Genomic DNA, 25,368 nt, shown 5'->3' with positions numbered 1-25,368 from the left:
GGTCTTGGAATGAGATTCAGCTTGCTAAAAGTTCTTCTCACCAGGGCGGCTATTTGGAACCGTTGTTGTTTTAACCGTTTAGTCGTGTCTGACTCTTTATAGGCAGGTGTTCTCCACACTACCCTGTCAAGCACAGCTCCTTTCGGTTGTTGGATGTTCAGCTTTGTGTCAGCTTTGATGTTATCAAGCCATGTGCCCTTTGCTTGCCCCTTCTTCTTGATCCACTAACCATTCCTAGCATCACTGCCTTCTCCAATGAATTCGCACACATGACAAGGCCACAGTAAATCAGACGTAGCCTTATGATTTAAACTCCTAAAGATGCATCTGGGTTTATACAATTTAACACTTGTTAGCTACTCTGGCTGTCCATGGTATACACAATCATTTACACCAGCATCACAGTTCAAAGGCGTCAATTCTTCGATCAGCCATTCTTAAGCTTTTTGGACTACTTCAAAGAAAACCTGTAAGTTAGATTTCCTAGACTTGAAAGGGACAGGTACATCCACAAAAACACACGTGCCTGCAGGAAGGCTAGATCCAGATTCAGTCATACCTGTAATTAATGGGACTTTAGTTAGACATGACCAAATTCTCAGTAATTTTAATAATTGTCTCTAGCTACATCAAGATCCAGGTCACTGGGCACTGCCATTATAATCACTGGCCCAGTGCCATCAAGACACTTCTGATGTTGCAAAAATCTCTAATTGCAGCAGACTTTAGAAATTATTCTGGGGCCATCCAAACTTGGGCTATTTCACTGATTGATGGACTTTCTTTAGCACAAAGGAGGCAATGCTACGTTTCCTTCTCTCTTTTTGAGAGGCATTCTAACCTTCCATTCTCCTTGGCATACCAGGACAGCTAACACCGCAGTCACTTACTTTGATGGGCAAAAAGTCCTACAACTCAACTCAGGATAGAGATGCTTAACCTGAACATGCATGGCTCTGCCATTTTTGCACCTCCAATTTGGTAGGCTAGTAGCTGATTCGAGGTGCTTCATATGGGGCGATTCTGATGATGGTAAAAGAAGCATGTAGCCAAGTTTCCTTTCCTTCAAACATCCAGATTTGAATGAAAGTGGGCCAAGGCTCACTGAATTCCAGCACAAAGACCTAGAAGAGATTAGATTTATGTTTTTACCAGAGGACACTGCAAAGAGAAACATCCCTCAGTTTTAGAAAGGGAGAGATTTTTTTTAATAGCCATTTATACATGTTTCTTCTCTGCGGCCTTTCAGCCTCCACCATCTTTTTAACCTTCTAGCATGGCCCCAAAATGTTTCTCCCCTTCCAAAGCTGTATTCTCTGCAGTACCTTCAGGTTATTTTGCCTCTTCTGACAACAGACCATCTCCAATCAAACAAATGATTAGAGTTGTGCCCTAATTAAAATTGCCCTGCCAGTCATTCCTTGGTTTCTGTGACACTGCTGCCAATTTCAGTATTTTTTGGCCTTGGGTTGGTCATTCGACTTGTCTCTTCAAGAAAGGAGTTTCCACAATCTTCAGAAGAGGGGGAGGAAATAACTCACCCTGTTGTGTGACCTGCCCTGTCCCCCACATTTACACCCCTTGAGGCCACAAGTAATCAAACGTGAAAGTCAACGGCCCACAAAAGATATTTGGTGAGCCCCACCAAAAAGAATCCTTTAATATATAGCAATAATGAAACAAGATACACAAAAGTCAACAGAGCTGTCAGCACTTGGACACAGGGACTCCCTGGCTCAGGAAACCTGGCCACAAACAATGGCTTGATTCTTCACAGACAGATCACATTGGGGACCTCTTCGCCACCATCCCAAATGCAACCTCAACCAAAGTAGGTTCCTGGGCAGGATGGAAGGGGACGGAAGGCCAACACACACACATATTTTAAAACTTAGTTTTTGGATTTGTCTCGTTGCCACTTAACTTTCGGGGGCTCGGGATCAAAATGAATAAAACCTCGGCATCCAGACCCTCCTCTGGTGGGATCCCCACAGGTCAAATGCAAGGGGCAGGCCCCAGCTATGGCTAAAAGCATCACGTCTCTGGATGGTGCTCTCTGTCCCACGTGGAATGGTCTATATTACAATCTAGGGAAGCTTATGCACATTTATACAGAGGACCTTCACCCCACGCCTGGGGAGCCCTCATGAGACTATACAACGAGTGTGATGAGTTTTTGAAGCATATTCCTTCCCATCCTTCCCACCTTCGTTTCCTCCCACCCTCACTTTTATTTTATTTTTTGTTTGTTTGCTTTAGTGTTTCTACATTATGTACATTGTTGTGCTTGTAGATGGATCCATCAACTGACGGAGGCAAATCTGTCAGGCTGTATCTGAGCTTTCGGTTCTTTCGGTCAGAGACGCGTCTCTTCACTTTTGCAGTCAATGGGAAGTCACAGGGGATTATTTCCTAGCTTGAATTCGCCCGGGGTCCTTCTGTGGGGAACAATAGCCTCCTTTTTTTTTTTTTTTTGAAGAAAGAGACCGTGGGCGGGTTGCTGATCTGGATTTGGCGTTGCTCTCACCATGATGCTGTAAGCCGCTAGATGAACTGCTGCTCTGTCCGTCTCAAGGCTGTAGAGGACAGGAAGAACTACTGTAGCTCATGGGGAGGAGGGCTCCAGATGCAGGGACAGATAAGAGCAGGCAAGCTTTATCTGCTTTCTCTCGGTGTGGTGGAGCTCTGCTATTCCTTGGAGTTTGTTCTTTAAAATCCACAAGGAAAGTGGGTGACGTGCGCGGCGTCAATTTCATTCCATGGCTTCAGACGATCAGGCAAACTTGCTCATCTCAAGATATCAAGAATGGCGCCCGTGAAGGGAGCTGTCAGTTCCACTAACATTTCCAAAGGCTATCCAGATGCATTTCTCCCTCCCTGGCTGCAGGTTTGTGAGAGTTATCTTGGGAATATTATTAGAAACAAGACAATGCCCGGTACCTGATTTGGCCTGAGCAACATGATAAAAACCCATTTTTCAGGAACGGTCGCCATCAGCAGCAGCAGCACCATCTCTCCTGGGCTGGGAGGATTTCTCAAAACAAGTCAACCAAGCATTCCTAGTCTTCCAGGGGAGCCCTTTTGTAGACAAGAGGCAATCCTAGCAAAAGGAAATGGCTGCCTGGCCAAAGTCCCTCGAGCTGATTCAAAGCAGGGCTTCATGGCCACCACCGAGATACATGGTGAGATCTCTCTCTTGATGACAGCCTAGGAAGCTACGGGATGAACTGTAAGTGAAAATGTGTGTATGAGTGTGTGTGTGAGAGAGAGAGAGAGAGAGAGAAAGAGAGAGAATGAGAGAAGAGAGAGAGATTGCATACATGGTGGGTGGAGCATGATGCCCAGGTTCCATCCGGGGTGGCTTCAATTGTTCTCAAACAATGAGAGCAGATCATCATTGCTATTATTGGGAAGGTCGGGGGGACCCAAGTAGGACAGCAGCTCATCTGGGTTTGTCAGCTCAGGAAGAAGCTGAAGACAAGATGGAAAGAATCAGGGTTATCTGCTAGCTCTGTGGTGGCAGAACATCACAAACGTGACTAGGCTTCAGGATCAAAAACAACATACAATCCAGAAAAATGATATGGGGGGGAGAAATGACATGGACATCCATGCAAGAAACCTGGAGAAAGATGGGGGACCATCCACTAGAGCAGAAATCTGAGAGCATCACCTTCTAACTGTCAGGTTGAGATCTCTCGCCTTCGTGCTTCACCTTTTCTTAATGGAGACCTTTTTATGCAATTCTGGGGCTGAAGCCTTCAACGCCAATATAATCAATGTTTAAATCAAACTGTTTGTTTTTCTGCCTTGACTGTCTGATACGGGTCTGTCTGTCAGTGAAGAGTGACAAAGGCAACACACTGAACTAGCAAACATGTGGGATGGGACCTCTCTGTGCTAGAGTTGTGCTAAATAACAATAATGTGCTGGAATTCCCCCTTCCAAAGGTTACACCCAATTCTCCCTTTTCGGGCAAAAAAGTGGACTATTAGTGGTATTACAACACCACTGTGTTTCTCATCTGGTGACCTTGCCGCAAGGTTTGTGTGAATTATTTTCTTTTTGATTCTTGTATGCCTGATTGTATTATTTGACTTGCATTTTAAATTATATGCAATTATATTAAAAGCCTATGGCAGAAAGACATAAATATTAACTGTCTTTTTAAATAGCCCATGCCCTCACCATGTCAACGTTGCCCTGAGCCTGCAGGGAAAGCTTTTTGCACTACCTGGAAGATAAGGTGGGCAAACACGCCCTTTCTGCTTCCCAAAGTACATCTTAAAAGGAGGAGCACTGAATTTTCCAAAGCTTTATTTTGTAGGTGGGTGTGGCTTTAGCTGCTAAACAGATCTTGTAGAGACTTAAGTGTGGTGGTGGGATTCATCTGGTTTGCACCAGTTCGGCAGAATGGTAGCTAATTTTCTGTTGACTTCAGCGAATCAGCTGAAGCCCTAGCCCTTTTTCACAAGGCCCAGAATGGACTGCCGGAAGTGTGTGGACGCCACTTCCGGAAGTCCGTTCTGAGTCTTGGAGGTCTGGGAGAGGCCTCCCAGGTTCAGAAACCCCCCTGGAAGTGCGTGGACACCACTTCAGGAAGTCCGTTCTGAGCCTTGGAGGCCCAGGCCCAGAAAAGACTTCCAGAAGCGACGTCCACGCAGAGATCTGGTTGTTCAGGTATTTGAATCCCACCACTGCTTAAGTGTGTATCTCATTCCTTAGTCTGTTCCCCCAGGTGGGTCCGAAAGGTGCTTTTTCAAGAGGCAACTGGATTTTTTTTGTTTTTCTTTGAAGATGTTTCTCTTCTCATGCAAGCAGTTCTTCAGCTCTTATCCAAGAAGCTTCTTGGATGAGAAGCGAAACGTCTTCAAAGAAAAACTTGCCTCTTGAAAAAGCACCTTTGGGACAACCATGACCTGGATGACTGAGAATCTCCACAGACACATCCCCCAGGTGGCCCAATTGTTGAGAAAGTTGCTAAGATACCTATTTTGACTCCTGATCTTCCTGACAAACTCCTAGGGTTTGCATAGTCTCCATTCAGCAACAAGGGAGCAGAGCAAAATATGCTGGCAAGGCAGACACTAGTTTGGGCCACTTCCCTCTACTTTATGTGCCACTGGGAGACCTTCTGATATCCAGCTGTCTTGGGGTGGTGGAAAGGGAGTTTGGGGCTTCCAGCACATCCAGAAAGAGACAGGGGAAGGTGAGCTTGGGAAGGACAGCTCCATGCTACTTACGTCAAGGGAAGGTTCAGACCCATCCACGGGTCCAGGTGGTGCTCCCATCCCAGGACCAGGGTTAAAAGGGAGCTCCCCTCCATGTGTTGGGCCTCCGGTGCCTGGCTGTCCTGGTGCCTGGCGTGATGGTGGGGGAGGAGGAGGGGGATTCCGGTGATGGAGCTGTGGCTGCTGCTGCTGCTGTGGTGGTGGTGGCTGCTGCTGCTGTCCCGGCTGATTGCTGAGGTTGGGGTTGTTTAGGCCCTGTTGCACAGGATTGTGTGAAGAAGGGTCCATCCTGCTTGATGGAGGCATCTGCAATCGCAAAAGAAGGAAACAAAGCTGCTGAGGGCGGGCAGAGCCGCAATCCCGGGAGAGCTTCATCGTCCTACAATGCAGACCCTTCCTCTGGTGTGGATAACTTCATCTCCCAATGTTCTCCCATCCCACCCTGCGGACCGCCCAAGGAGACCGCATTCCCATGAAGTACCAAGCTATATCTTTTGTTGAGTTGGCTGGGTATGTAAGCCAGGCTCAGTGATCAATAACAGTGGATTTGGCTCCATCATCACACAAGCCACACATTCTCGGTTAGAGCAAAATAAGAATCCAGGGGCTGCCAACAAAGGAGAGGAAGCCAACTTATTCTCCAAGTTGAAGGCAGGACAAGAAGAAAAGGATGGAAACTAATCAAGGAGAGAAGCAACCTAGAACTAAGGAGAAACCTCCTGACAGTTAGAACAATTAATCAGTGGAATGACTTGCCTCCAGAAGTTGTGAATGCTATAATGCTGGAAGTTTTTAAGAGATTGGACAACCATTTGTCTGAAATAGTATGGGCTTTTCTGAGTAGGGAGTTGAACGAGAAGACCTCCAAGGTCCCTTCCATTATTTTGCCTTCTGTATTCTGTAGACATGATGTTAGCAACAAGGATGGAGGCTGGTCATCCAGACAGAAAACAAGACTAAACGAACTAATTCTACTTTATTGTAAGACTACAGCAACAGAATTTAGCAAATACGGAGGTACAGATTTGTCACCCTTCACTTTTAACTGCTTGATCCACTGGAGTGTGCTAAGTTTCTTCCCCTGACCATTAATCCACTGGGGGATCCTTCCTCTCTTATCTGTTTCCTAGGCAGCATCTTTTTTCCATTGTTCCTCAAGGTCATCCTCACATTCCATTCCATCCTGCAAGCCATCTAAACCTCCAACTGACTGACTTCAGGCTGTTCGGCATCCTTCCTGCACTGCAGAGATTTATTTCTGCTTCCATTGCAGTGCTTTAGCCTGACTGGGATATGCTTTCATGCATTACCTTAACAAGGGGCAGACTCACCCACAAAAAAAGACACACACACACACACACACACACACATCTAGGAAATGTTTGCGTAGTACTCCTTTCAGCATCAAACAGCGTCAATATTTCTGTCACCTGAAAGAGGTGCCAAACATGTTTTGGCAGAAAGCACCTCCCCCTGGAGATAAGCTGATGAGGACCCCCTGCTGTTGAAGCAAACAGCCCCCTTCTTTTTCCCCCCTTCCTGCTCAATGGGCTGCCTGAAATTAAATTCCTCTCAAAATTACACCGAGTAAGGCGGCGGGAGGATTGCCAGTCACTCAAACCTGCTATTCTTAAGGGAAGATTTAACACATTTTTTTTAAGCACAAGGCTCCTTTTATGCATTGAGTCACTTGGATCTTTGGGTGATCTTTTTTCTTTTGGAGGGGTGGGTGGGTGGGTTTCTTGGCTTGTTGCATTATTCATTTCTCCACCTTGGAATCCCACGCAGCAGAGGAAATCCGGCGATGACACAATTAGCAGAACCGGCCAAGAAAAGACAGTTTGTACCACGCAAAATGTGCCTCTCCCACAGTTCTGCCTGATGGCATTGGGAATGAGCTGCTGAGCAAGAGCGGAAGTCACGCATCACGGCTGGCTGCCGATGCACCAGTTCTTCAAAGCTCACCCAGCGGTGCTGAGATCCAGTCATACCCAGCACCCCTGCAGAGTCCCGAGTTTGGACCAGCTCTCAGCCTTAGCATCAGCCTTAAACTGAGTTACCCGGCTGGTAACTCAGTTGGCACACCCTGCAGGGGGTAAAAGCTAAACCCAATAAATCTCGAAGTTCTTGGTGAAATCCTGGGCTGCGAGGTGGGCAGAAGAGACAAGGCTGCAGGCTTAATGGGCAAGGCTCACTTTGCAGGCCCATGTTCATGGGCCGGGGGTGGGGGGTGGTCCATCTTACAGAATAACAGTGATGGAAGGGACTTTGGAGGTCTTCTAGTCCAACCCCTTGCTCCAGCAGGAGACCCTCTACCATTCTGGATAAATGGTTGTCCAATCTCTTCTTAAAAACCTCCAGCGTTGGCAAGCTGAAGGCAAGCTCTTCCACTGGTTAACCGTTCTCACTGTCAGAACTTCCTACTTAGTTCTAGATTTCTCCTTCATACGTTTCCATCCGTTATTTCTTGCCTTGCCCTCAGGTGCTTTGGAGAATAGGTTGTCCCCCAGAAGAGGCCGGATCTCCACTGACTGGCTGTCAGTCACTGTGGACAATAACGGAGAAGGAGAAGCTTCAGATGGCTTGTGAGGCACCTTTCTAGGCTTCTGTGAATCCTGGCGCCACCCACCGGCAGCTGGCTGAATTTGGGCTGCATTTTTCTTTTGCAGGGCAGGGGACTTCGTGATAATGATGCCTGAGAGAGGAAAACCCTTAGTGCAGACAAAAGGAAGACTGGGACATTTTCTCCTCTTCGTCCTCATGTTAAGAGCTGGGGGTCAGCCAACCAAAACCGTTTGGCACTTGATTCAAAGCAGACAAGGCGTGACAGGCTTCTAGAGAATTCGTTGCTTTACACCAGGGCTCTTCAAACTTGGCCCTTTTATGACTTGTGGACTTCAACTAGAAGAAGAGGAAGAGGAAGAGGAAGAAGAAGAAGAGGAGGAGGAGGAGAAGAGGAGGAGAAGAAGAAGAGGAGGAGGAGAAAAGAAGAAGGAGAAGAAGAAGGAGAAGGAGGAGGAGAAGAAAAGAATAGAAAGACGGTGGCAAAAGCAAGCAAGGGTAGTACCAATAGTAATAGGCGCCTTGGGTGCAATCCCAAAACAACTGGAACACCACTTGAACACCATTGGCATTGACAAATTCGCCATTAGTCAACTGCAAAAGGCGGCCTTACTAGGAACTGCTTCCATCCTGCAACGATATCTGTAATACCATCAAACATCCACATCTGCCTATCCCAGGTCCTTGGTAAGGACTTGATGGGTAGGCAAAAATGCCAAATCCAGTCTGAACATCTGGCTGACTGTGCAATGATCTATAATAATAATAATAATAATAATAATAATAATAATAATAATAATAATAATAATAAAGTTTGAAGATACCTTGGAGGTCATCTAGTCCAACCCCTTGCCCAGGCAGGAAACCCTATACCCTTTCAGACAAATGGCTGTCCAATCTCTTCTTAAAGACTTCCAGTGTTGGAGCATTCACTGCTTCTGGAGGCAGGTTGTTCCACTGGTTAATTGTTCTAACTGTCAGACCATTCTGGGAGTTGAACCCCACAAGTCATAAAAGGGCCAAGTTTGAAGAGCCCTGCTTTACACGCTAAAAGGAGAGATGATCAGCTCAGAGGGAAGGGATGCGCCCTGTGCTCAGGCCTTGAAGGGGACTCTTTCGTAAGGTATTGAAGAACGAAAGTACAGGTAGCCCACAACACAGTTCATTTAGTGACTATTCAAAGTTACACCGGCACTGAAAAACGGGACTTGTGACCATTTTCTTAGTTACCGCCTTTGCAGCCTCCCCATGGGCACGTGATCAAAATCCAGCCACTTGGCAACTGGCTCGTATTTAGGGTGGCTCCAGAGCCTCTTCTGCAGCCTTCTGACCAGCCAAGTCGATGGGGAGGCCAGGTTCACTGAACTGCAGCGATTCACTTCACAACTGTGGCGAGAAAGGTCGTAAAATGGGGCAAAACTCCCTTAACGAATGTCTCCCTTTAGCCACAGAAATTCTGGACTACAACTTCCATGAACGGCCATACTAGTGGATGTGATGGGTGGTACCTATGATGGGAGCCACATTTCAAGAGCCTGAGGTTGAGGATGGATGTTCTGCAGAGTGAAGACTGCAGGAGAAGCTCAGAACTAAAATCAGATGTTCTTCCTTTCTGCAAAAATGGATCAGGACAGGCGAGGCATTGCGTTTCTCTCCCCCCCCCCGCCTTCTCTTTGTTCTTAAGTGTCTCGTAGAGCAGAGCAAGCTGTCTGATCATCCATGCCTTGCTGACTCCCCAGAGAACTCTTTCTGTTGATGTTCTCCTGAGGATTCCCCTCGTAAGGCTGGGGGGGGGGGAAACCTGTTGTCGTCACAGGGGAGAAATGTGCATTTGTTCAGCTGCTTTCACAATGCCTCCTGGGGCAGTTCATGTGAGGAATCACCCAAAGAATCCTGTCCCGTTCTTGTGTTCACACGGCCTGCCAATAAACGCATGATGGGAGTGTTATGAAAAAGCGCCACTTCGTAGCCGGAAGCTATAGATGTTGCTTGTGAGGTTCTTATGAACGGTTTTAAAATGGGCCAGGAGAAAGCTTCCACGCAGGCATCGTTGGCTGCCAAACTTCTTAGATTTAAGCAACTGCCCACAAAATCTTTCAAGGATCCACAGTGCAGATTCAGTGGAATCCATCAAAATCTAACACTAGGATTCTTACCTATCATGATGAGGAATGGGAGAGGAATCTATGCAGCTGTTCAAGAAGACTAAGAGGAACTGACCACTACAGAGCGAAGATCCCAAGAGGAACAACGGTTGTGGACCACCCCTCATTGCCCATCTACACACACCACTTCCCAATTTTTTCCCGGAAGAACTTCTTGCTTACCTGTCCAGGGATGGAAGGAACAGTTGCCTTTTCGGGGGTCAGCAGGCTGCCTGGAATGTCAGACTGGTAGGAGATGGGAGGCGGCCCAGGGTTGAATTCATTTAACGTCGGGGTGCCGGGGTTCACAGTGGGGAATGAATCTGGGTAAGTTCCAGAAAAGGTTGAATCTGAAACAAGAAGTAGTAGTCAGGGGGAAAAAAAAAATAATCTTTCAGAAAAGGCTTGTGGGATACTTATACAAATATTTTGAACGAAGGTTAGTTCTAACTCTCGGCAAGTCATCATATCATTATGGTTTCCGAAGCAGAACATCCAGATTCAGTCACAATTTTTTTCCATACAGTATTAACCTCGTGTACTCTAAAGCTTCCTCCTTCCGTTATGTATTCAAGATGGACAGTGATTAATATTTATATGTTACATATATGTAAGGGTGTAGGTCTATACCCATGTTGTATATAGTATGTTTTAAATGTGTGTTATGTATGCGTACACTTTGAGAGCAAGCAACTAAATTTCATTTTTAATGTGTGCCGTTGTGCCCACGGTAAAAAATGGCAATAAAGGTTTATCTATCTATCTATCTATCTATCTATCTATCTATCTATCTATCTATCTATCTATCTATCTATCTACCTACCTACCTACCTACCTACCTACCTACCTACTCTGTGGATTATGTTTCAATTTTGAATGGAAGGCTAGGAATTGACCTTCAAAGGTGGCTGGACAAAATGAAATCAAATTAATTGACATTTTATTAAAGTTTTATTACATTATACTTTATGAAAGTTAGAAATGAATTTATCTAAGCTAAATTCTCTACATACTTACGTAAAAGTTATCTATCTATCTATCTATCTATCTATCTATCTATCTATCTATCTATCTTTCTATCTATCTATCTATCTACCTATCTATCTATCTATCTATCTATCTATGTGCTATTGATGTCCCTCAAGATCTGAGCCTTTCCCCTCTCCCCCCAGGGCTCGGAGCTGACTCACTTTGGCTGGTGTAGTCGCTGGCGCCACCCCCAGCAGAAGAGGACTGCAAAGATGCAAAAGGCGAGGGCCCCGGTCCCAGGGCCGCAATCATCTCCATAACGCTGGGCATCACCATGTGGGTAGGACTCATGGTACGGCAACGCTTCAGCACGGGCCCGTCCTGTTCCTCCTTGATGTGGATGTCGGGCTTGATCGGGACCGGCTTCCAGCTGCACGTCGGGTCGATGGTGATCTCTTCATATTCGGAGCTGGGTAAATGGGATGTTTGCACACGACAGTCAACCCTTGTCCACACACATTGTGGATTTATGCAACCACAGAGTTATTCACAGGACATAAAGCATGCTGGGCTGCGCAAGGGGGCTGGGCTCAATGGCTTACATGGCCTCTTCCAACCCTGGAATTTTAGACCTCTACACAGGACTTCTTGATCATGAGCTGGTAACCTTGAACTGCCCATAAGATGCACCAGGTGCCAACCTTCATTATTTCCAGCCTTTTTCGGCTAAGAGGTCATTGTCTAGCCCACAAGGAGGAAAAGCCAAAATTAAAAAAGGAAAACAAATGAACAATCCCAAAGGGTTCTAAAAAGAAGAAAATCTCTCAATGGTTTTAAGGTGATGGTTAACTGCTGCAAACTAGCGGTAAAAATGCCTCACAAAAATTTGGGGGTTGGTGTCGAGGGGCTTCCAGCTTAGGTTTCTGGGGCTACATGGATGGTCGCCTCTGTTCTTAGCAATGTTGTTTTACTCGACATTATGTCGTTTGGAGAAATACATGACAGAATATAGTACGCTGCTTGTTCTGTTCTTCACTGAAAAAGAATGCTTGTAAGCTGATTACTGATTGCATTATTAGGCAAACAACAGCTTATAGGAGTGCTATTGTTACTCCACCCATGGAACAAGCTCTAGTGTGTTCCATGGGGCTGTCATCAGATGGACTTCCTTGGAGAAGTCTTTCTTCTACCAACGCTGTGATCAGAAATGCAAGCCTGACAATGTTACGGGAATTCAAATGAGGGACTGTGACTCTAGAGCAGTGGTTCTCAACCTTCCTAATGCCGCGGCCCTTTAATACAGTTCCTCATGTTGTGGTGACCCCCAACCTTAAAATTATTTTTGTTGCTACTTCATAACTGTAATTTTGCTACTGTTATGAATCGTAATGTAAATATCTGATATGCAGGGTGTATTTTCATTGTTACGAATTGAACATAATTAAAGCATAGTGATTAATCACAAAAAAAAATATAGCAATGCTTGCTGGAGAAGCTTACTCTTCCTTGCTCAAAAATGTTGGGAGGGAGGGAAGGGGAAGGAAGATTGAAGGGGGAAGGAAGGAAGGAAGGAAGGAAGGAAGGAAGGAAGGAAGGAAGGAAGGAAGGAAGGAAGGAAGGAGAAAGAGATTGAAGGGGAAGGAAGGAAGGAAGATTGAAGGGGAAAGTAAGATGGAGAAGGAAGGAGATTAAAGAGGAAAGGAAGGAAGGAAGATTGAAGGGGAAAGGAAGGAGATGGAGAAGGAGATTAAAGAGGAAAGAAAGGAAGGAAGATTGAAGGGGAAAGGAAGGAGATGGAGAAGGAAGGAGATTGAAGGGGAAAGGAAGGAAGGAAGGAAGGAAGGAAGGAAGGAAGGAGAGAGAGAGAGATTGCTTAATATTAGGACATTAGGAAAAACTCACAGCATCATGGTCATGTGATTAAAATTCGGACAGTTGCAACTGGCATGTATTTTAAGAGGGTTGCCATGTCTCGGGATCATGTAATCAGCATTTTTATCACCTTCCCAGACAGCTTCTGACAAGCAAAGTCAACGGGGGACGCCTTGTTTAGCAATGGAAATTCTAGTTCCCAGCTGAGGTTGTTAAGTCAAAGGCTACCTGTAATGACCAAGTTAGGCTAGTTCAGCACTGATCACAGCTGATGGTGCTAGGCAGCGCTCAAGCTCCCGAATGAAAAGGAGGGCATCGCTCAGTTAAAATAATTGTGCAGTTGGCTGCTTGCGGTCACAATCCAGGCACAATCTGGTACAAAGGACCTTTCCAAGGCTACACTCTTCAGTGGGAGGATGACCCCTTCCCAAACAGCCTGCTTTAACTGTAGCATGGCCACCCCCATTTTGAACTCATGCAATGCAACAGTCAGAATGCAGTCAGGAACTAGGAGAGACCTTAACTCTCTCTCTCTTTAGTAATCCTCAGGCAGCTTGCAAATACCTAGGTCCCCCCCACCACATTTTCCCTTGCCAGAGGGAACGCAGTGCATCATACACAAAGGCAGACCCTCTCTGCTGCCTTTCTGCCCTGCTGGTGGAATCTAGTCCCTTTTCCTTCATGCAGTGCAATGCAACTGTTTTTTTTGGGGGGGGGGGGGAGGGAGGAACAGGAAGCCCTCAAATGGACGTCTTGCCTGTTAGCTGCACTTGCAAGGCACTCCTGGACTACCACAGCTTGGGGAAAGAGAAGCTGGAGAGCAGGTGGCTACATACTCTTGAGCGAAAGCAGAGTAGCACCAGGGAAGTGGAGGTACATCAATATAACCAACCAGCCCTCAAGGAATGAAGGGTTGCCCTCAAGTTGAAGAGTGCTGATTTGATTACGATTAACTGCCAGCTTCTTGGGGTAGCTCATGAAGACGGGGGGGGAGGGGGGAAAAGAGGGAAAGATGTGGAAGGAGACCAAGTGAAAGCAACCAAGTAGGTTCAAAAGGATGCAGCCAGTTCACACGCGGTTCAGCTACCACGCAAAGAAGAAAGGAGAGTTGGGGGGTCTTGTTCTAATTCAGATCCGCTCAAAGCAGATAGCATCTCCCTCAGCTTTGCCATGGGGATGATTGGCATTTCCTTCAAGGCACAAAAGGCAACCACATAGTCACCCCTTCCCCTCCAGGAATCCATAACAACCTCATAACCACCTTGTGAAGGTGGCTTGCCCCTTTAGGGCATCCCAGGCAGAGCTCTGAACCCTGGTTGGCCTCTGTTATGGGTTGAGAGTAGCACTTGGGCTTCTTCTCAAAAGCCTTCTTTCTAAGATCTGCAGGTCTACCTCATACCCCTCCGTCAGAACAACCGAGTACCTTTCACAGATACCATTTCTATTTCTCTTCTAATATCTTTAGATTTCGTCTCATCTCAAACATCAACGTGGAAGAAGCATCTATGAACTGGGGGGGGGATGGGTAACAGCCCTGGTTTGCCCCTCGGTGGCATTAAAACAGCACCCCCCCCTCACCCCAGTTGGCTGAATCCCCAGCTGCTTTGTGTAAAGGAATGAAAAGACAGCAAATCCCAAGAGACTCACTTTTGAATATAAATCAGGATTCCCAACATGTACTGGTCCACTTCAAGCCCTTCCAACAAGGCTGTTTTACTGAGAGAAAGAAGAAGAAGATATAAGGTGAGGGGTGGGGAGTGAACGTACGCAAGGCTCCGATGGGCTGCAGCTGCAAAAAAATTTCAAACCGTGTGGAGAACGGAGTTGGAGTGGGGTATACCTTTTGGCTGTAGAAGGTTTTAAAAGTGAAATAAAAGCAAAAGCACTATGCAGCCAGCCAGACACCTGATTATAATTTTAAGAAGGGAAAGGATGTTGGGACAAACTCTGTCCCCGTCTGGATCTTGTTGGGAAGCAGAGCCCAGACCAAGAACAAATGCTGGGCCTTGGTCCTGTTGTTAATTAACTGCCAGCCTTTAAGACAGTGTTTCTCAACCTTGACAATTTTAAGGCATGTGGACTTCAACTCCCAGAATTCCACAGCCAGCAATGCTTGAGTTGAAGTCCACATGCCTTAAAATTGTCAAGGTTGAGAAACACTACTTTAAGGGCTCCGTTTTGTGAACAGCTCTTGACTTTAGCCCAGGAACCAGTTGACAGTGAAGAGGAATGGAAGGAGAACTATTGCTTTTAGATCTTCTTAGGAACTGTCCAACGCAGGAGTACCTGGCTGGCCACAATAAAAAGCTACAGAAAATTATCCACAACACTTTTTCCCCCAACCATGGGAAACTTTAAGATGTGTGGACTTCAACTCCCAGAATTCCTCAGCCAGCAAGCCCACACATCTTAAAGTTCAACGCATCTTAAAAGTTCCCAAGGATGTGGAACACTAGTCCAGAGCTTTTCTCTACTAGACTGCTTTCCTAATGAAGGTCCTTTCCTGGATTTAATATCCCAAATGTCTTTGAAGAATGCCACACCCCTCCCCAAATATAAATACTCACTTGCAAACAGGACATCTCCACGTCCCCCTTTCACAGTTTAGCTGCAAATAGGACTCCAAGTCGAAGCACTGCACAGAAAAAACAAACATACACACACACACACAAACAGGACTCGGTTGTGCAAAAGGGTTTAGAAACCAACACCAAAGGCTTTGGGGACAAGGGCAACTGTCTAATCTCAGGAAAGTTTGATACTCTACTACAGGGGTCTCCAAACCTGGCCCTTTTATGACTTGTGGACTTCAACTCCCAGAATTCCTCAGCCAGCGTGCCTGGCTGAGGAATTCTGGGAGTTGAAGTCCACAAGTCATAAAAGGGCCAAGTTGGGAGACCTCTGCTCTACTGGACCCCTTGCAAGCTTCCCCTGCTGCAAGAACCACTGATTGGGGGTTTCTTGTTCTCTTCCCTTCAACAGCCCTCCTCCCTTTGTCGGCAGCTGCAGGGCTCTGTTCCCACCTTCTCCGCTAGCCAGAGAGTAGGAAGATACGGAACAGAGACTCACCTGTATGTGCCTGCAGTCGTGACCCCTGGCGGGAAGCTGGATTCTTCGAAAAGTAATGGGGCACTTCAGAGACACCTTAATGGCTGTCTGCTCCACACCATCTTCGCCATTTGGACCCGGAGTCCCAGGGATTGTGCCGCTGCTGAAGTTGCGTTTGACTAAGGATGGAGAGGGAAAATAGCAATAGCCCTTAGACTTATATAGAGTCAGTTTACAGAGTCAGCCTATTGCCCCCAACAATCTGGGCCCTCATTTTACCGACCTCGGAAGGATGGAAGGCTGAGTCAACCTTGAGCCAGACAGGATCGAACTCCTGGCAGTGAGCAGAGTCAGCCTGCAATACTAACATTCTAACCACTGCACAGTGCAGACCCGATGGTCCAAAAGGCAGACTTGACAGACCACCGGTTCTGTTTTTGCTGTCAGTTTTCTGTTTCTATATTTCTAAGCAACTCAATAGGTTGGGAAGGCCAGCAGAGTTGGAAAAGGGTTAAGATGGGAGCACAGGAGGCCTTTTCTTGCTTCCTTTATCATTTTGACTTTTCCTGCCTCTATCCATTGGCCCATAGCCTGACCCAATACATAGTATTCCAAACTCACCTAACAAAGATAAGAGCTTTTTACATCAAGACGTTCTGTGAATCAGGGGATCGCCATAATTAATTCCACCTCCCTGGTCCATCTGACGATGCAGTCCTCCTCACAATCATTTGTTTAATGAGTGTTTGAAGTTACAGCAGCGCTCAAAGAAAAGTGGCTTGGGACTGGTCCTCACCCTTACAACCTTCACGGTGTCCTTGTGCCATGCTGTCAAAATTCAGACACTCAGCCAACAGTAGGTATTGATGATGGCTGCAGCGTTCCAGGGTCAGGATCACCATTTGCGACTTTCCCAGACCCAGTAAAGTCAAAGGGAGAAGTCAGATTTGCTTAGCAGCCGTGCCGGTGGGCGAATTCTGGGCGTTGAAGTCCACAAGTTTTAAAGTTGCCAGGTTGGACATCCCTGCTCTACGCTCTTCTGTTCTGTTTTCAGAACAGCCTTTTCTAACCTGAGTGTTCGGAGTAGTTGGATTCCCATTGGGCCTCCTCCAATGACTTACAGGCAGTATGGAAACCTCTGCCTTTCCTTCCCTCTCCTCCTCCTCAGCTATGCACTTGTGAAGCAGCTGCTCCGTTGTTATGCATCTCTGATCTCAGCATAGTGAAACTCTAGAGCAGAGGTCCCCAACCTTTTGGGCACCAGGGGCCAGTTCCGTGGGGAGAGGTTTTTCCGCAGACCGGAGAGTGTGCGGATTTCCTTCTCCCCAGAGAAGGAAATATTAAAAGGACAGAAAAATATATTTCCTCCAGGGAACTTAAAGAGACAGAAAAGCATGCCCAGTTTTTCTTAATAGCCCCAAGTCTGTCTCCCCCAAGCAGAAGCCAGTTCTGTACAAATGCAGATGTAAACCAGGAAAATTGGAGCTAGAAGCTTAGGAAGACAAAGAGACCTAAAATCTGCATACCCCACCCAAACTCTAAGAGTCATTAGCCCCAGCACCAGGGAAGCAGGATATGACCTTTGGGACATAATAGGATTAACTCACAGATGCCAAAGGGACACAGGTCAAAATACATGACACAGGAAATACAAAGCTCCGAACAGGAACAGGAAATAACTCCAAACAAAAGGCTCCAGAGGGTATAAAAACCCACTCCCTACATGTGCTCTCTCTCTTTTCTTCCAGAGCCATCTTTCTGTCTGGCTCTCCTCTTCAATAAACTGTAACATTCTTTCTAAAGCTGTCGCCATGTTGTTTATCCCTGGCTTGGACTGAACCACAATGAAGACTTTTCTTTCAACAGTGTGCTGCCTGCATCTTGCGGATGGGGCTTTGCTTGTTTGTGCGGACCGGTTGCTGGCATGCCGTGGCCCGGTACTGGTCCACGGACCAGGGGTTGGGGACCCCTGCTCTAGAGGAATCCTGCTGATGGATTTTACTCCCCTGAAGAACCAGGCCAGGCAGTTCTGTCTCTTGAGCCAGACTTTGCAGAGGTGGGGAAGGATGCGGAAGAGCAGAGACGCTACTCACTTTTGGTGATGCAATGCTCGGCCGGCAGCAGCCGCTTCTTGATCAAACCTTGCAAAACGGACCGTACCGAAGGCCTGTGCACCAATTGCAGGACAAAAAGGTGGGACTAGAACAAAGAAAGAAGAGAAGTCACCCCAGGCAGGGCTAAACACACACTCACAGTTTGTGTTACACGAGAAAGCAGCTCAGATCTGCCCTCTTCAGCATGTCTTGCTTCCTGCCATAAAACGGAGGGAGGGGGGGAGAAGAGGATGGGGTAGTAGGGAAGTGAGGAGGTAGGAGGAGGGGGAAAGACAGAGTGACAGGAAACAGAGCTGTCAATCCGGAACAAACCAGCTGATCAAGGACGGAGCTATGAGAACGGAATGCGGAAACTCAACCTAAGAGGCGCCAACCCCCAAAGCTGTTTCCAAAACATTGGAGTAATATGATTGGACACTGATGGGTTGGTCAAGACGTGAGGGCCAGGGAGATGGGAAAATTGTGGGCTTTGCATGGGAATATTCAGATCCAGCTTTGCTTATGCTGTAGCTCAGGGCTCTTCAAACTTGGCCCTTTTATGACTTGTGGACTTCAACTCCCAGAATTCCTCAGCCAGGCACACTGGCTGAGGAATTCTGGGAGTTGAAGTCCACAAGTCATAAAAGGGCCAAGTTTGAAGAGCCCTGCTGTAGCTGCTTGACTACGCTGAACCTTTCACTTCAACGAAATGGAGTTCAAGACTCTTTCTTTCCTAAAGGTCCAAGTTGGGACAAGCCTGACACCCAGAGAAAAAGGCTCTTCTGAACCCAGAGAAATGGGTATTTTAACCCAGGAACCAACCAATGAAAACAGTATGAAAAGGGGAGGGAAATGGTACCACATATAGCACACAACCGACTTATGAATTGCTGCTGCTGCAAGGAATGACAAAGGCAACTCCGCTGGCTTAAAATAAGGGAATGTCCCCTTTATCCTGAACTTCCCACATCTGTGTGGATTTAGAGGCACAATTCATCCAATTATGGGTAGGCCAAGACCATCTTCCCCAATCTGGGGTTGTCCTCCGAGTATGCTGAGACTGCAGTCTGTAGAATTTGGTATCCTAAAGCAAAGGTCCCCAAACTTTTGGGCACCAGATACCAGTTCCGTGGAGAAAGGTTTTTCCATGGAGGGTGTGTGGTTTTGTGTGCTGCCTGCATCCCACGGATGGGGCTTTGCTTGTTTGTGCGGACCGGTTGCTGGCATGCTGGGCCCGGTACCAGTCCATGGACCAGGGGTTGGGATCCCTGTCCTAAAGGAATCTGGGAGTAGCCATCTCCATCTACCCAATATATCTCAAGTTGGGAAAAGCTGATACAGGAATTTAGAGAATTAGAACAACTGGCATTGGGGGACTAGATGTCCATCTGTTATGAAGCAGCCAGGCGTATCAATACCCCTCACAGCAAAACAGAGGCTCAGAGAAGCTGCTATCTTCAGCCGAAAGGCCACTCCCAAACAAACAGAAGTTGAACTTACACAGCAGCAAGCCGTGACTGTGATCTGGATGGTGTTCCTGCCGGGCTGGCAGACCTGCTTTAGGTAGAGGGGCTTGTGTGAAGTCTTGTTGTCTCCCCGCTCGATGGTCAGAGGAGTGGCATTCACGCTGACCTGGACTGAGGCTGGCCAGTTGGTGTTCATTTGTCGGTCCTCGTGATGGTAGCATTTAAACTGCAGCTCTAAGTCAGGCCTGAGAAGCAAAGAGGAACCACAAAATGCCTTTTTAAAGAAAACGCTCGTGGTGCCTTGGAAAAGGCAGGGAGACCAAAGGGATAAGAACTTTGTAATGGGAGAAAACTCTGGTACGGTCTCTTGTCCCAATCTCTTTTAACCATAAACCTGTGGACCTCAATTCCTGCTGAGAATTGTGTTGCTGGAGCACAATTCTCAGCAGCCCCAGCAGACACTCCAAAAGCAATGGGGCTGAGAACTGTAGCGGAACAACAGCTGGTGGACCACAATTCCTCATCCCTACTGTAGACTCTTCTCCCTGGGAATGCAGAACCTCTCCATAGAGCAGGGTTTCCCAGGTATATGAACTTCAACTCCCAGAATTCCACAGCCAGTATGGCCATTGCTGAGAATTCTGGGAGTTGAAGTCCTCTCACTTTTCATTCACCAGGAGTGGGAAACATTGTCCTACAGCAGGGGTCTTCAAACTTGGCCCTTTTATGATTTGTGGACTTCAACTCGCAAAATTCCTCAGCCAGGCATGCTGGCTGAGTAATTCTGGGAGTTGAAGTCCACAAGTCATAAAAGGGCCAAGTTTGAAGACCCGTCCTACAGACCCCTGTTCCCAGCTGAGCAAAGTTCTGAACTAATTAAATTATCAGGATAATACCCAAACACCTGCCCTAAATAATAGAAACGGAAGTAGTTAACAATTGGTTGATAGCTGCTTTTTTCCCCTTTAACTCCCTACAACCTTTCCTCCCGTTTCTCAACTGACAAAGCAAATCCTTGAATTACCTCGCTCGCATTTTTCCCCCTCCAGAATACTTTCATCTTTTTCCAGAACTTTCATCTATCTGCGAAAGAGCGTCTCACAGAGTTCAAGTGATTGCCAGATGCAGCCCAGAGAGTCGGAATAAAGCAAAAACCCGCCGTGGCTTTTCACAAAAACAGCCAATTAAAATATTCCGCCTGAAGGTGGTGGACTGGATGATTCTCAGAGCTGTGCCAGTTCAGAAAGGATATTTGGACCAAGGCTGTAGAAACATCAGGGGGCAAATGTGCTATTATACAGAAAGGTGGAGCTGAGATCATAAATAAGTCCCAGTCAAAGAATCCTTTCTGATCCTCAGGACTGTTGGAGGTAGCATGCCAGTAACCCAGTTTAGAGTTTTGCTGTTTTGCTTTGTTCCAATGTGGACTCAAGAGTAACTTTGAGGAGCCAGTTGCAGCTTATCCTTGTTCCCAGCTCACCACTAAACAAAGACCCATGCAGTGTTCCCGTTTCAGCTTTCGGCCATCTTTCAAAAGCTGCCTGTGCTTAACAATCAACCAATTCTAAGTTGGAGAAGGCACAAGGGGATTCATTCGCTTAGTAGCATGAGCTTGGGGAAATCATCATCGCTCTCACCTGAGCATCAGAGTCTTGTAAACAGAGTCCCTGAGCTGGAAGACATGGTTGCTGACCGCCAAGTTGTGCTGCAGGCGGAAAGGCTCCAACACCACACCATCCCGTACAGGGAAGGTCAAACGCAACTCGTCACAAGGGTTCCCTGCTGGGACGAAACAAGAGAATGGGCTGATCATGAGCGGGAAGTGCACGGTTAGAGGTGCAGGGATGATGTGGGGCAGAGGAGCCAAGGCAGGTGTGGAGGGGGCTAGGCTGAGCCAGCAACAGGGCAAATAGTAAGTGACTGTCTGGGTTGGGGGGCATGGCAGGGGGCAGCCAGGTGGGAAAGTGCTGCAGGGGGTGTGAAGAACAGGCCTGCTTTCTGCCTTGACTCCACCAGGGCTCTCATTTCCTTTCCTCCCTCTAAGTCTGTTGAATTCTGCAAGCATTTGGCGGAACAGATTTTGGCAAGCCCTCTTCTTTCCCGTAGACTGTTCCCACTGCAAGTGAAGAAAGTCTCTCAAGATTTATTTATTTATTCCCCAGCACCAAACTGCCACTCCTTAACTGCCATGGAACTCCCCCGGCTCCCAAAATTCCATTGCTCTGCAAATAGTCCCAAATTCAAATCAAGGTCCAGAGCCCAGTCAATATGTAGAATCCAGAGGACGTTCCTCCAGGACTCAACCATTTTGAGTCTGCAGGGGTGTGTGTGTGTGTGCATTGAGATGTACAGGCACACCTGGGTGAACTGCTGTGTCTCATTTTGGGGAAAGATGCCTTGCTCCTTCTAAAGTAAAGAGGGAGAAGTCCAGGATGAATTTCTCTTGCTTTAAAAAAAAAAGTGAGTTTTGCAAAATGGATCGATACAGTCAAGAAAAGCTTTACCACTCGGATGCTATGTTGGTTTTTTCCTACCTTATTGTGTGCTACCCCGAGTCTCACAACCGGGATGGTCTACAAATATTGTAAATGAATAAATCAACTAACCAGTGAGTTGTCCTTACTATTTGATGTGCCATCCGCTCTTTAGCTAAGAGAAGCTATAAATCAGTCAGAATGGAATGGCTTTCTCGGTGCCTAAGACTTACCAGAGGGAGAAGGATGCAAAGAATTGATATTGGGTTTGATGTCTGGAAGGAATGGTGACTTCACATCCTGTCCTGGGGACATGTAGGGGGGGATATTACTTCCAGGGGTCATCGGAGGTGTGGGGTTACCAGGTAAAGGAGAGCTTGGGTAGCCAGGCATGGACCTTGCCGGCTGAAAAGAGAACAAAATCATAACTCAGGTGTCATTAAACCTTATGAAGCTTCAGCCCACCTTCTATTAAAAGCAATCCCAAACTTTACCCAATGGAGTACAAGCTGAAAGTCTTCTGAATATTGAACCAGGGAAAAGATGGCTGCATTTACATCCTACTGAATGCATATTTTCCAAACTAACATCCTTTAGAGGCTTGAACTTCATGGGCACAAAGGAGTGGGGGGAAAATTGCCAGGTCCACGTGCTGAGACTTTGCAGCTGTTAAGTTAGTAACGTGGTTAAGTGAATCTGGCTTCACCATTGAGTTTGCTTGTCAGAAGGTCACAAAAGGTGGATCACATGACCCTGGGCAATACAAAGGTCATTAAGTCTGAACCAGTTGCCAAGCATCTGAATTTTGACCACGGGACTGTAGGGGTGCTGCCATTGTCATAAGTCACTGTTTTCTGTCTCATTGTAACTCTGAACAGTCACTAAATGAACTGTCGTAGGCCGAAAACTGCCTGCACTAAGAATTATGCAATAGGAAGAATTATAAAAAGACTATTTAAAGTCGGGTGTCCAACCTTGGCAACTTTGAGACTTGTGGACTTCAACTCCCAGAATTCCCCAGCCAGGAGTTGAAGTCCACAGGCCTTAAAGATGCCAAGGCTGGACACCCCTGCTTTAAAGTATCAAACCCTCACATTTGTGCACGAGAGGACTAGTCCAGGGGTAGGCAACTTTGGCTCTTTTATGACTCATGGACTTCAACTCCCAGAATTCCTGAGCCAGCCATGCTGAGGGGAAAGGGAGAGGTTTCCAAGCTGAGCCATGCTGGCTCAGGAATTCTGGGAGTTGAGGTCCACGAGTCATAAAAGAGCCAAGGTTGCCTACCCCTGGGACTAGTCAAATAATCTAACTCTCAATGCAAGATCAAGACAGTATTTCTTCCTTGTGGGGACATTGGCATGATTTTCCTAACAGCAAGCAGAATCCAATTTGTTTTTACATGCCTGTTCTCATTTTTTGCTAGTCCTCAGCACCCTATGAATGGGCCAAGTGTTTTACAGAAGCAGCCATTTCCTTTTATCTTTATAGACTGCCTTCTAAAAAAATATTGCATGTCAACCTTCTCCAGCTGAACAGGCAGTGGGTAAACCAGGACATAAAGATGCGAGGCTTCCTGATTTACTGTAGATCACACTGTGATCACTGTGTACCAAATACGAGTTCTATTTATACTTCAATCGATGTCAAACTTCATGCCTTTTCTCCCACCTACTTTATAAAAAAGACATAGAAATTATTCTCTTGTAGATGAGAGAGACAGCTTACATCTCTATTTTCTTTTGGAGACTGCAAGATCTGGTATCAGGCTGTGTGCTTTTGATTATGTGAAAACTATCTCATGCTGCATATATTTCAACCCCCCCCCCATGTCCATTTTTTCCCCTAATTAAAAACAGTTGGGAAAAAATACACCCAACTTCAGCCACATAAATGGGAGGCTCTTGGAAATTAAAATATAGCATTATTTTCTTTTGAGTGAAAAGGGCAACTCTGATCCACAATTAGCCCCTTGAGATGATACAAGGGCAAAGGAATTAAAAACGGACAAAAAATAACTTGCAAAAGATGCAGGAGAGAGCGACTCTTGTTAGCACATCACACCCTTTCCTTAGGTTGGCAGAAATTTTTCTCCATTCCCCCCCCCCCCAAATGGAATAAGAACAGAAAAGATGCCAGTCAAGAATTGAGGTTGGTGGTAATTCTAGGCTAATATAAAAAAAATATACACAAAGTCAAAGCCTTGCTCACACAATGCACCATTTGCTTCAATTCTGCTTAAGAAACAAGAAAAATAACCCAACAAAGACCAGTATGTTGTGCTGTGTGTGTAAAAGGAAAGAGAAATGGATGAATCAGGGAATGTGTGAAGGGGTGTTCTGTGGATAACAACCAGGAAGAATTTTGTGAATCTATGTAAAACACATGAATAAATCATCTTGGAATGTAGAGAAGAGTGACAAAGATGATCTCCAGCTCCCTCACAGATGGGGAACTTGGAGGCTAAAACATACGAAGAATGGTTGCTGGAATTGGGTATGTCTAGTTTAATGAAGAGAAGGACAAGGGGGGACATGATAGCAGTCTTCCAGTATCTTAGGGGCTGCCACAAAGAAGAGGGAGTCAAGCTATTCTCCAAAGCACCTAAAGGCAGGACCAGAAGCAATGGAGGGAAACTGATCAAAGAGAGAAGCAACCTAGAACTAAGGAGAAATTTCCTAACAATAAGAACAATCAACCAGTGGAACCGCTTGCCTTCCGAAGTTGTGGAAATACAGCAGAGAGATAACACCTAGCATCTGCATCATTACCCAATATCTTAGAAGCCTCATCAGACGCAAACAACAACAGAACTCACCCCATTCATAGTAGCTTGTCCATAGCTATTGAAGTTGCTACCATTGAAATTGGCATTTTGACCATTGAACTGATCAGTAGGCTGGAAAGAGAAAAGCCAAAAACATTTGTCGTTAAGAGTAATCGGGGCCCTATTTCCCAAGGCAGGAGTTATCCATCAATCCAGTTCGCATCCCACCTTGATTCTTAAGCAGTGCTTCTCAACCTTGGCAACTTTTAAGATGTGTGGACTTCAACTCCCAGGATTCCCCAGCCAGCACGGGAGGTGAAGTCCACGCATCTTAAAGGTGCCAACGCTGCTCCAAAAAAATATTGAGCAGGTCCCATATTTCTATGTCTCGTTTTACCCCAAGAACAAATAGTAACAAACCGAAGATAGCTGAATTCTCGTGTTATATTAAGGTTTGGCCCCTCTAGTCATTTTTTGATCTATTTTCTTCAGCCCAGAAGAAGGCTTAACTTCACAGAGCTGCTGACTTAAAATCTCTCTCCAAGGAGTTTGCTATGCAATAGCCAACTCTACAAGTTGTGTACTTCTTAAATGTTAAGTGCTGGACACTGAACACCAAACAAGTCCCTAACAATGCAAAGAGATTGGAGCATGCAACCAGCTAAACATCTCACCCCTATTATGTTTATGTAACTCTTAACTACAGCTAGTCCTCCATTTACAACCACAATTGGGACCAGAATTT

At 46.3% G+C, this 25,368-nt stretch overlaps 1 protein-coding gene across 4 annotated transcripts in view; it reads right to left on the bottom strand.

The window, feature by feature from the left end:
- Positions 1 to 1,610: 1,610 nt before the first annotated feature.
- Positions 1,611 to 25,368, bottom strand: part of ZMIZ2 (zinc finger MIZ-type containing 2) — an 89,645-nt gene continuing 65,887 nt past the window's right edge. For 3 of the 4 annotated variants that reach the window (XM_039356632.1, XM_039356634.1, XM_039356633.1), the window contains exons 8-19: positions 24,675 to 24,755; positions 22,093 to 22,264; positions 21,023 to 21,167; positions 19,420 to 19,630; positions 17,920 to 18,025; positions 15,848 to 16,005; positions 15,346 to 15,413; positions 14,426 to 14,494; positions 11,128 to 11,375; positions 10,121 to 10,287; positions 5,244 to 5,537; positions 1,611 to 3,471 (exon numbers count right to left, since the gene is read on the bottom strand). In XM_039356632.1, coding sequence (XP_039212566.1) covers positions 3,364 to 3,471; positions 5,244 to 5,537; positions 10,121 to 10,287; positions 11,128 to 11,375; positions 14,426 to 14,494; positions 15,346 to 15,413; positions 15,848 to 16,005; positions 17,920 to 18,025; positions 19,420 to 19,630; positions 21,023 to 21,167; positions 22,093 to 22,264; positions 24,675 to 24,755 — 1,827 coding nt within the window. In that variant the 3' untranslated portion in view covers positions 1,611 to 3,363. The remainder of the gene's footprint in view (positions 3,472 to 5,243; positions 5,538 to 10,120; positions 10,288 to 11,127; positions 11,376 to 14,425; positions 14,495 to 15,345; positions 15,414 to 15,847; positions 16,006 to 17,919; positions 18,026 to 19,419; positions 19,631 to 21,022; positions 21,168 to 22,092; positions 22,265 to 24,674; positions 24,756 to 25,368) is intronic. The other variant, XM_039356635.1, reaches the window with a different exon arrangement.

The sequence above is a fragment of the Crotalus tigris genome, unplaced genomic scaffold (genome assembly GCF_016545835.1).
Source record: "Crotalus tigris isolate CLP2741 ecotype Arizona unplaced genomic scaffold, ASM1654583v1 scf7180000018825.4774228, whole genome shotgun sequence".
Taxonomy (NCBI): Eukaryota; Metazoa; Chordata; class Lepidosauria; order Squamata; family Viperidae; genus Crotalus; species Crotalus tigris.
This window is presented reverse-complemented; position numbering and strand designations above follow the sequence as displayed.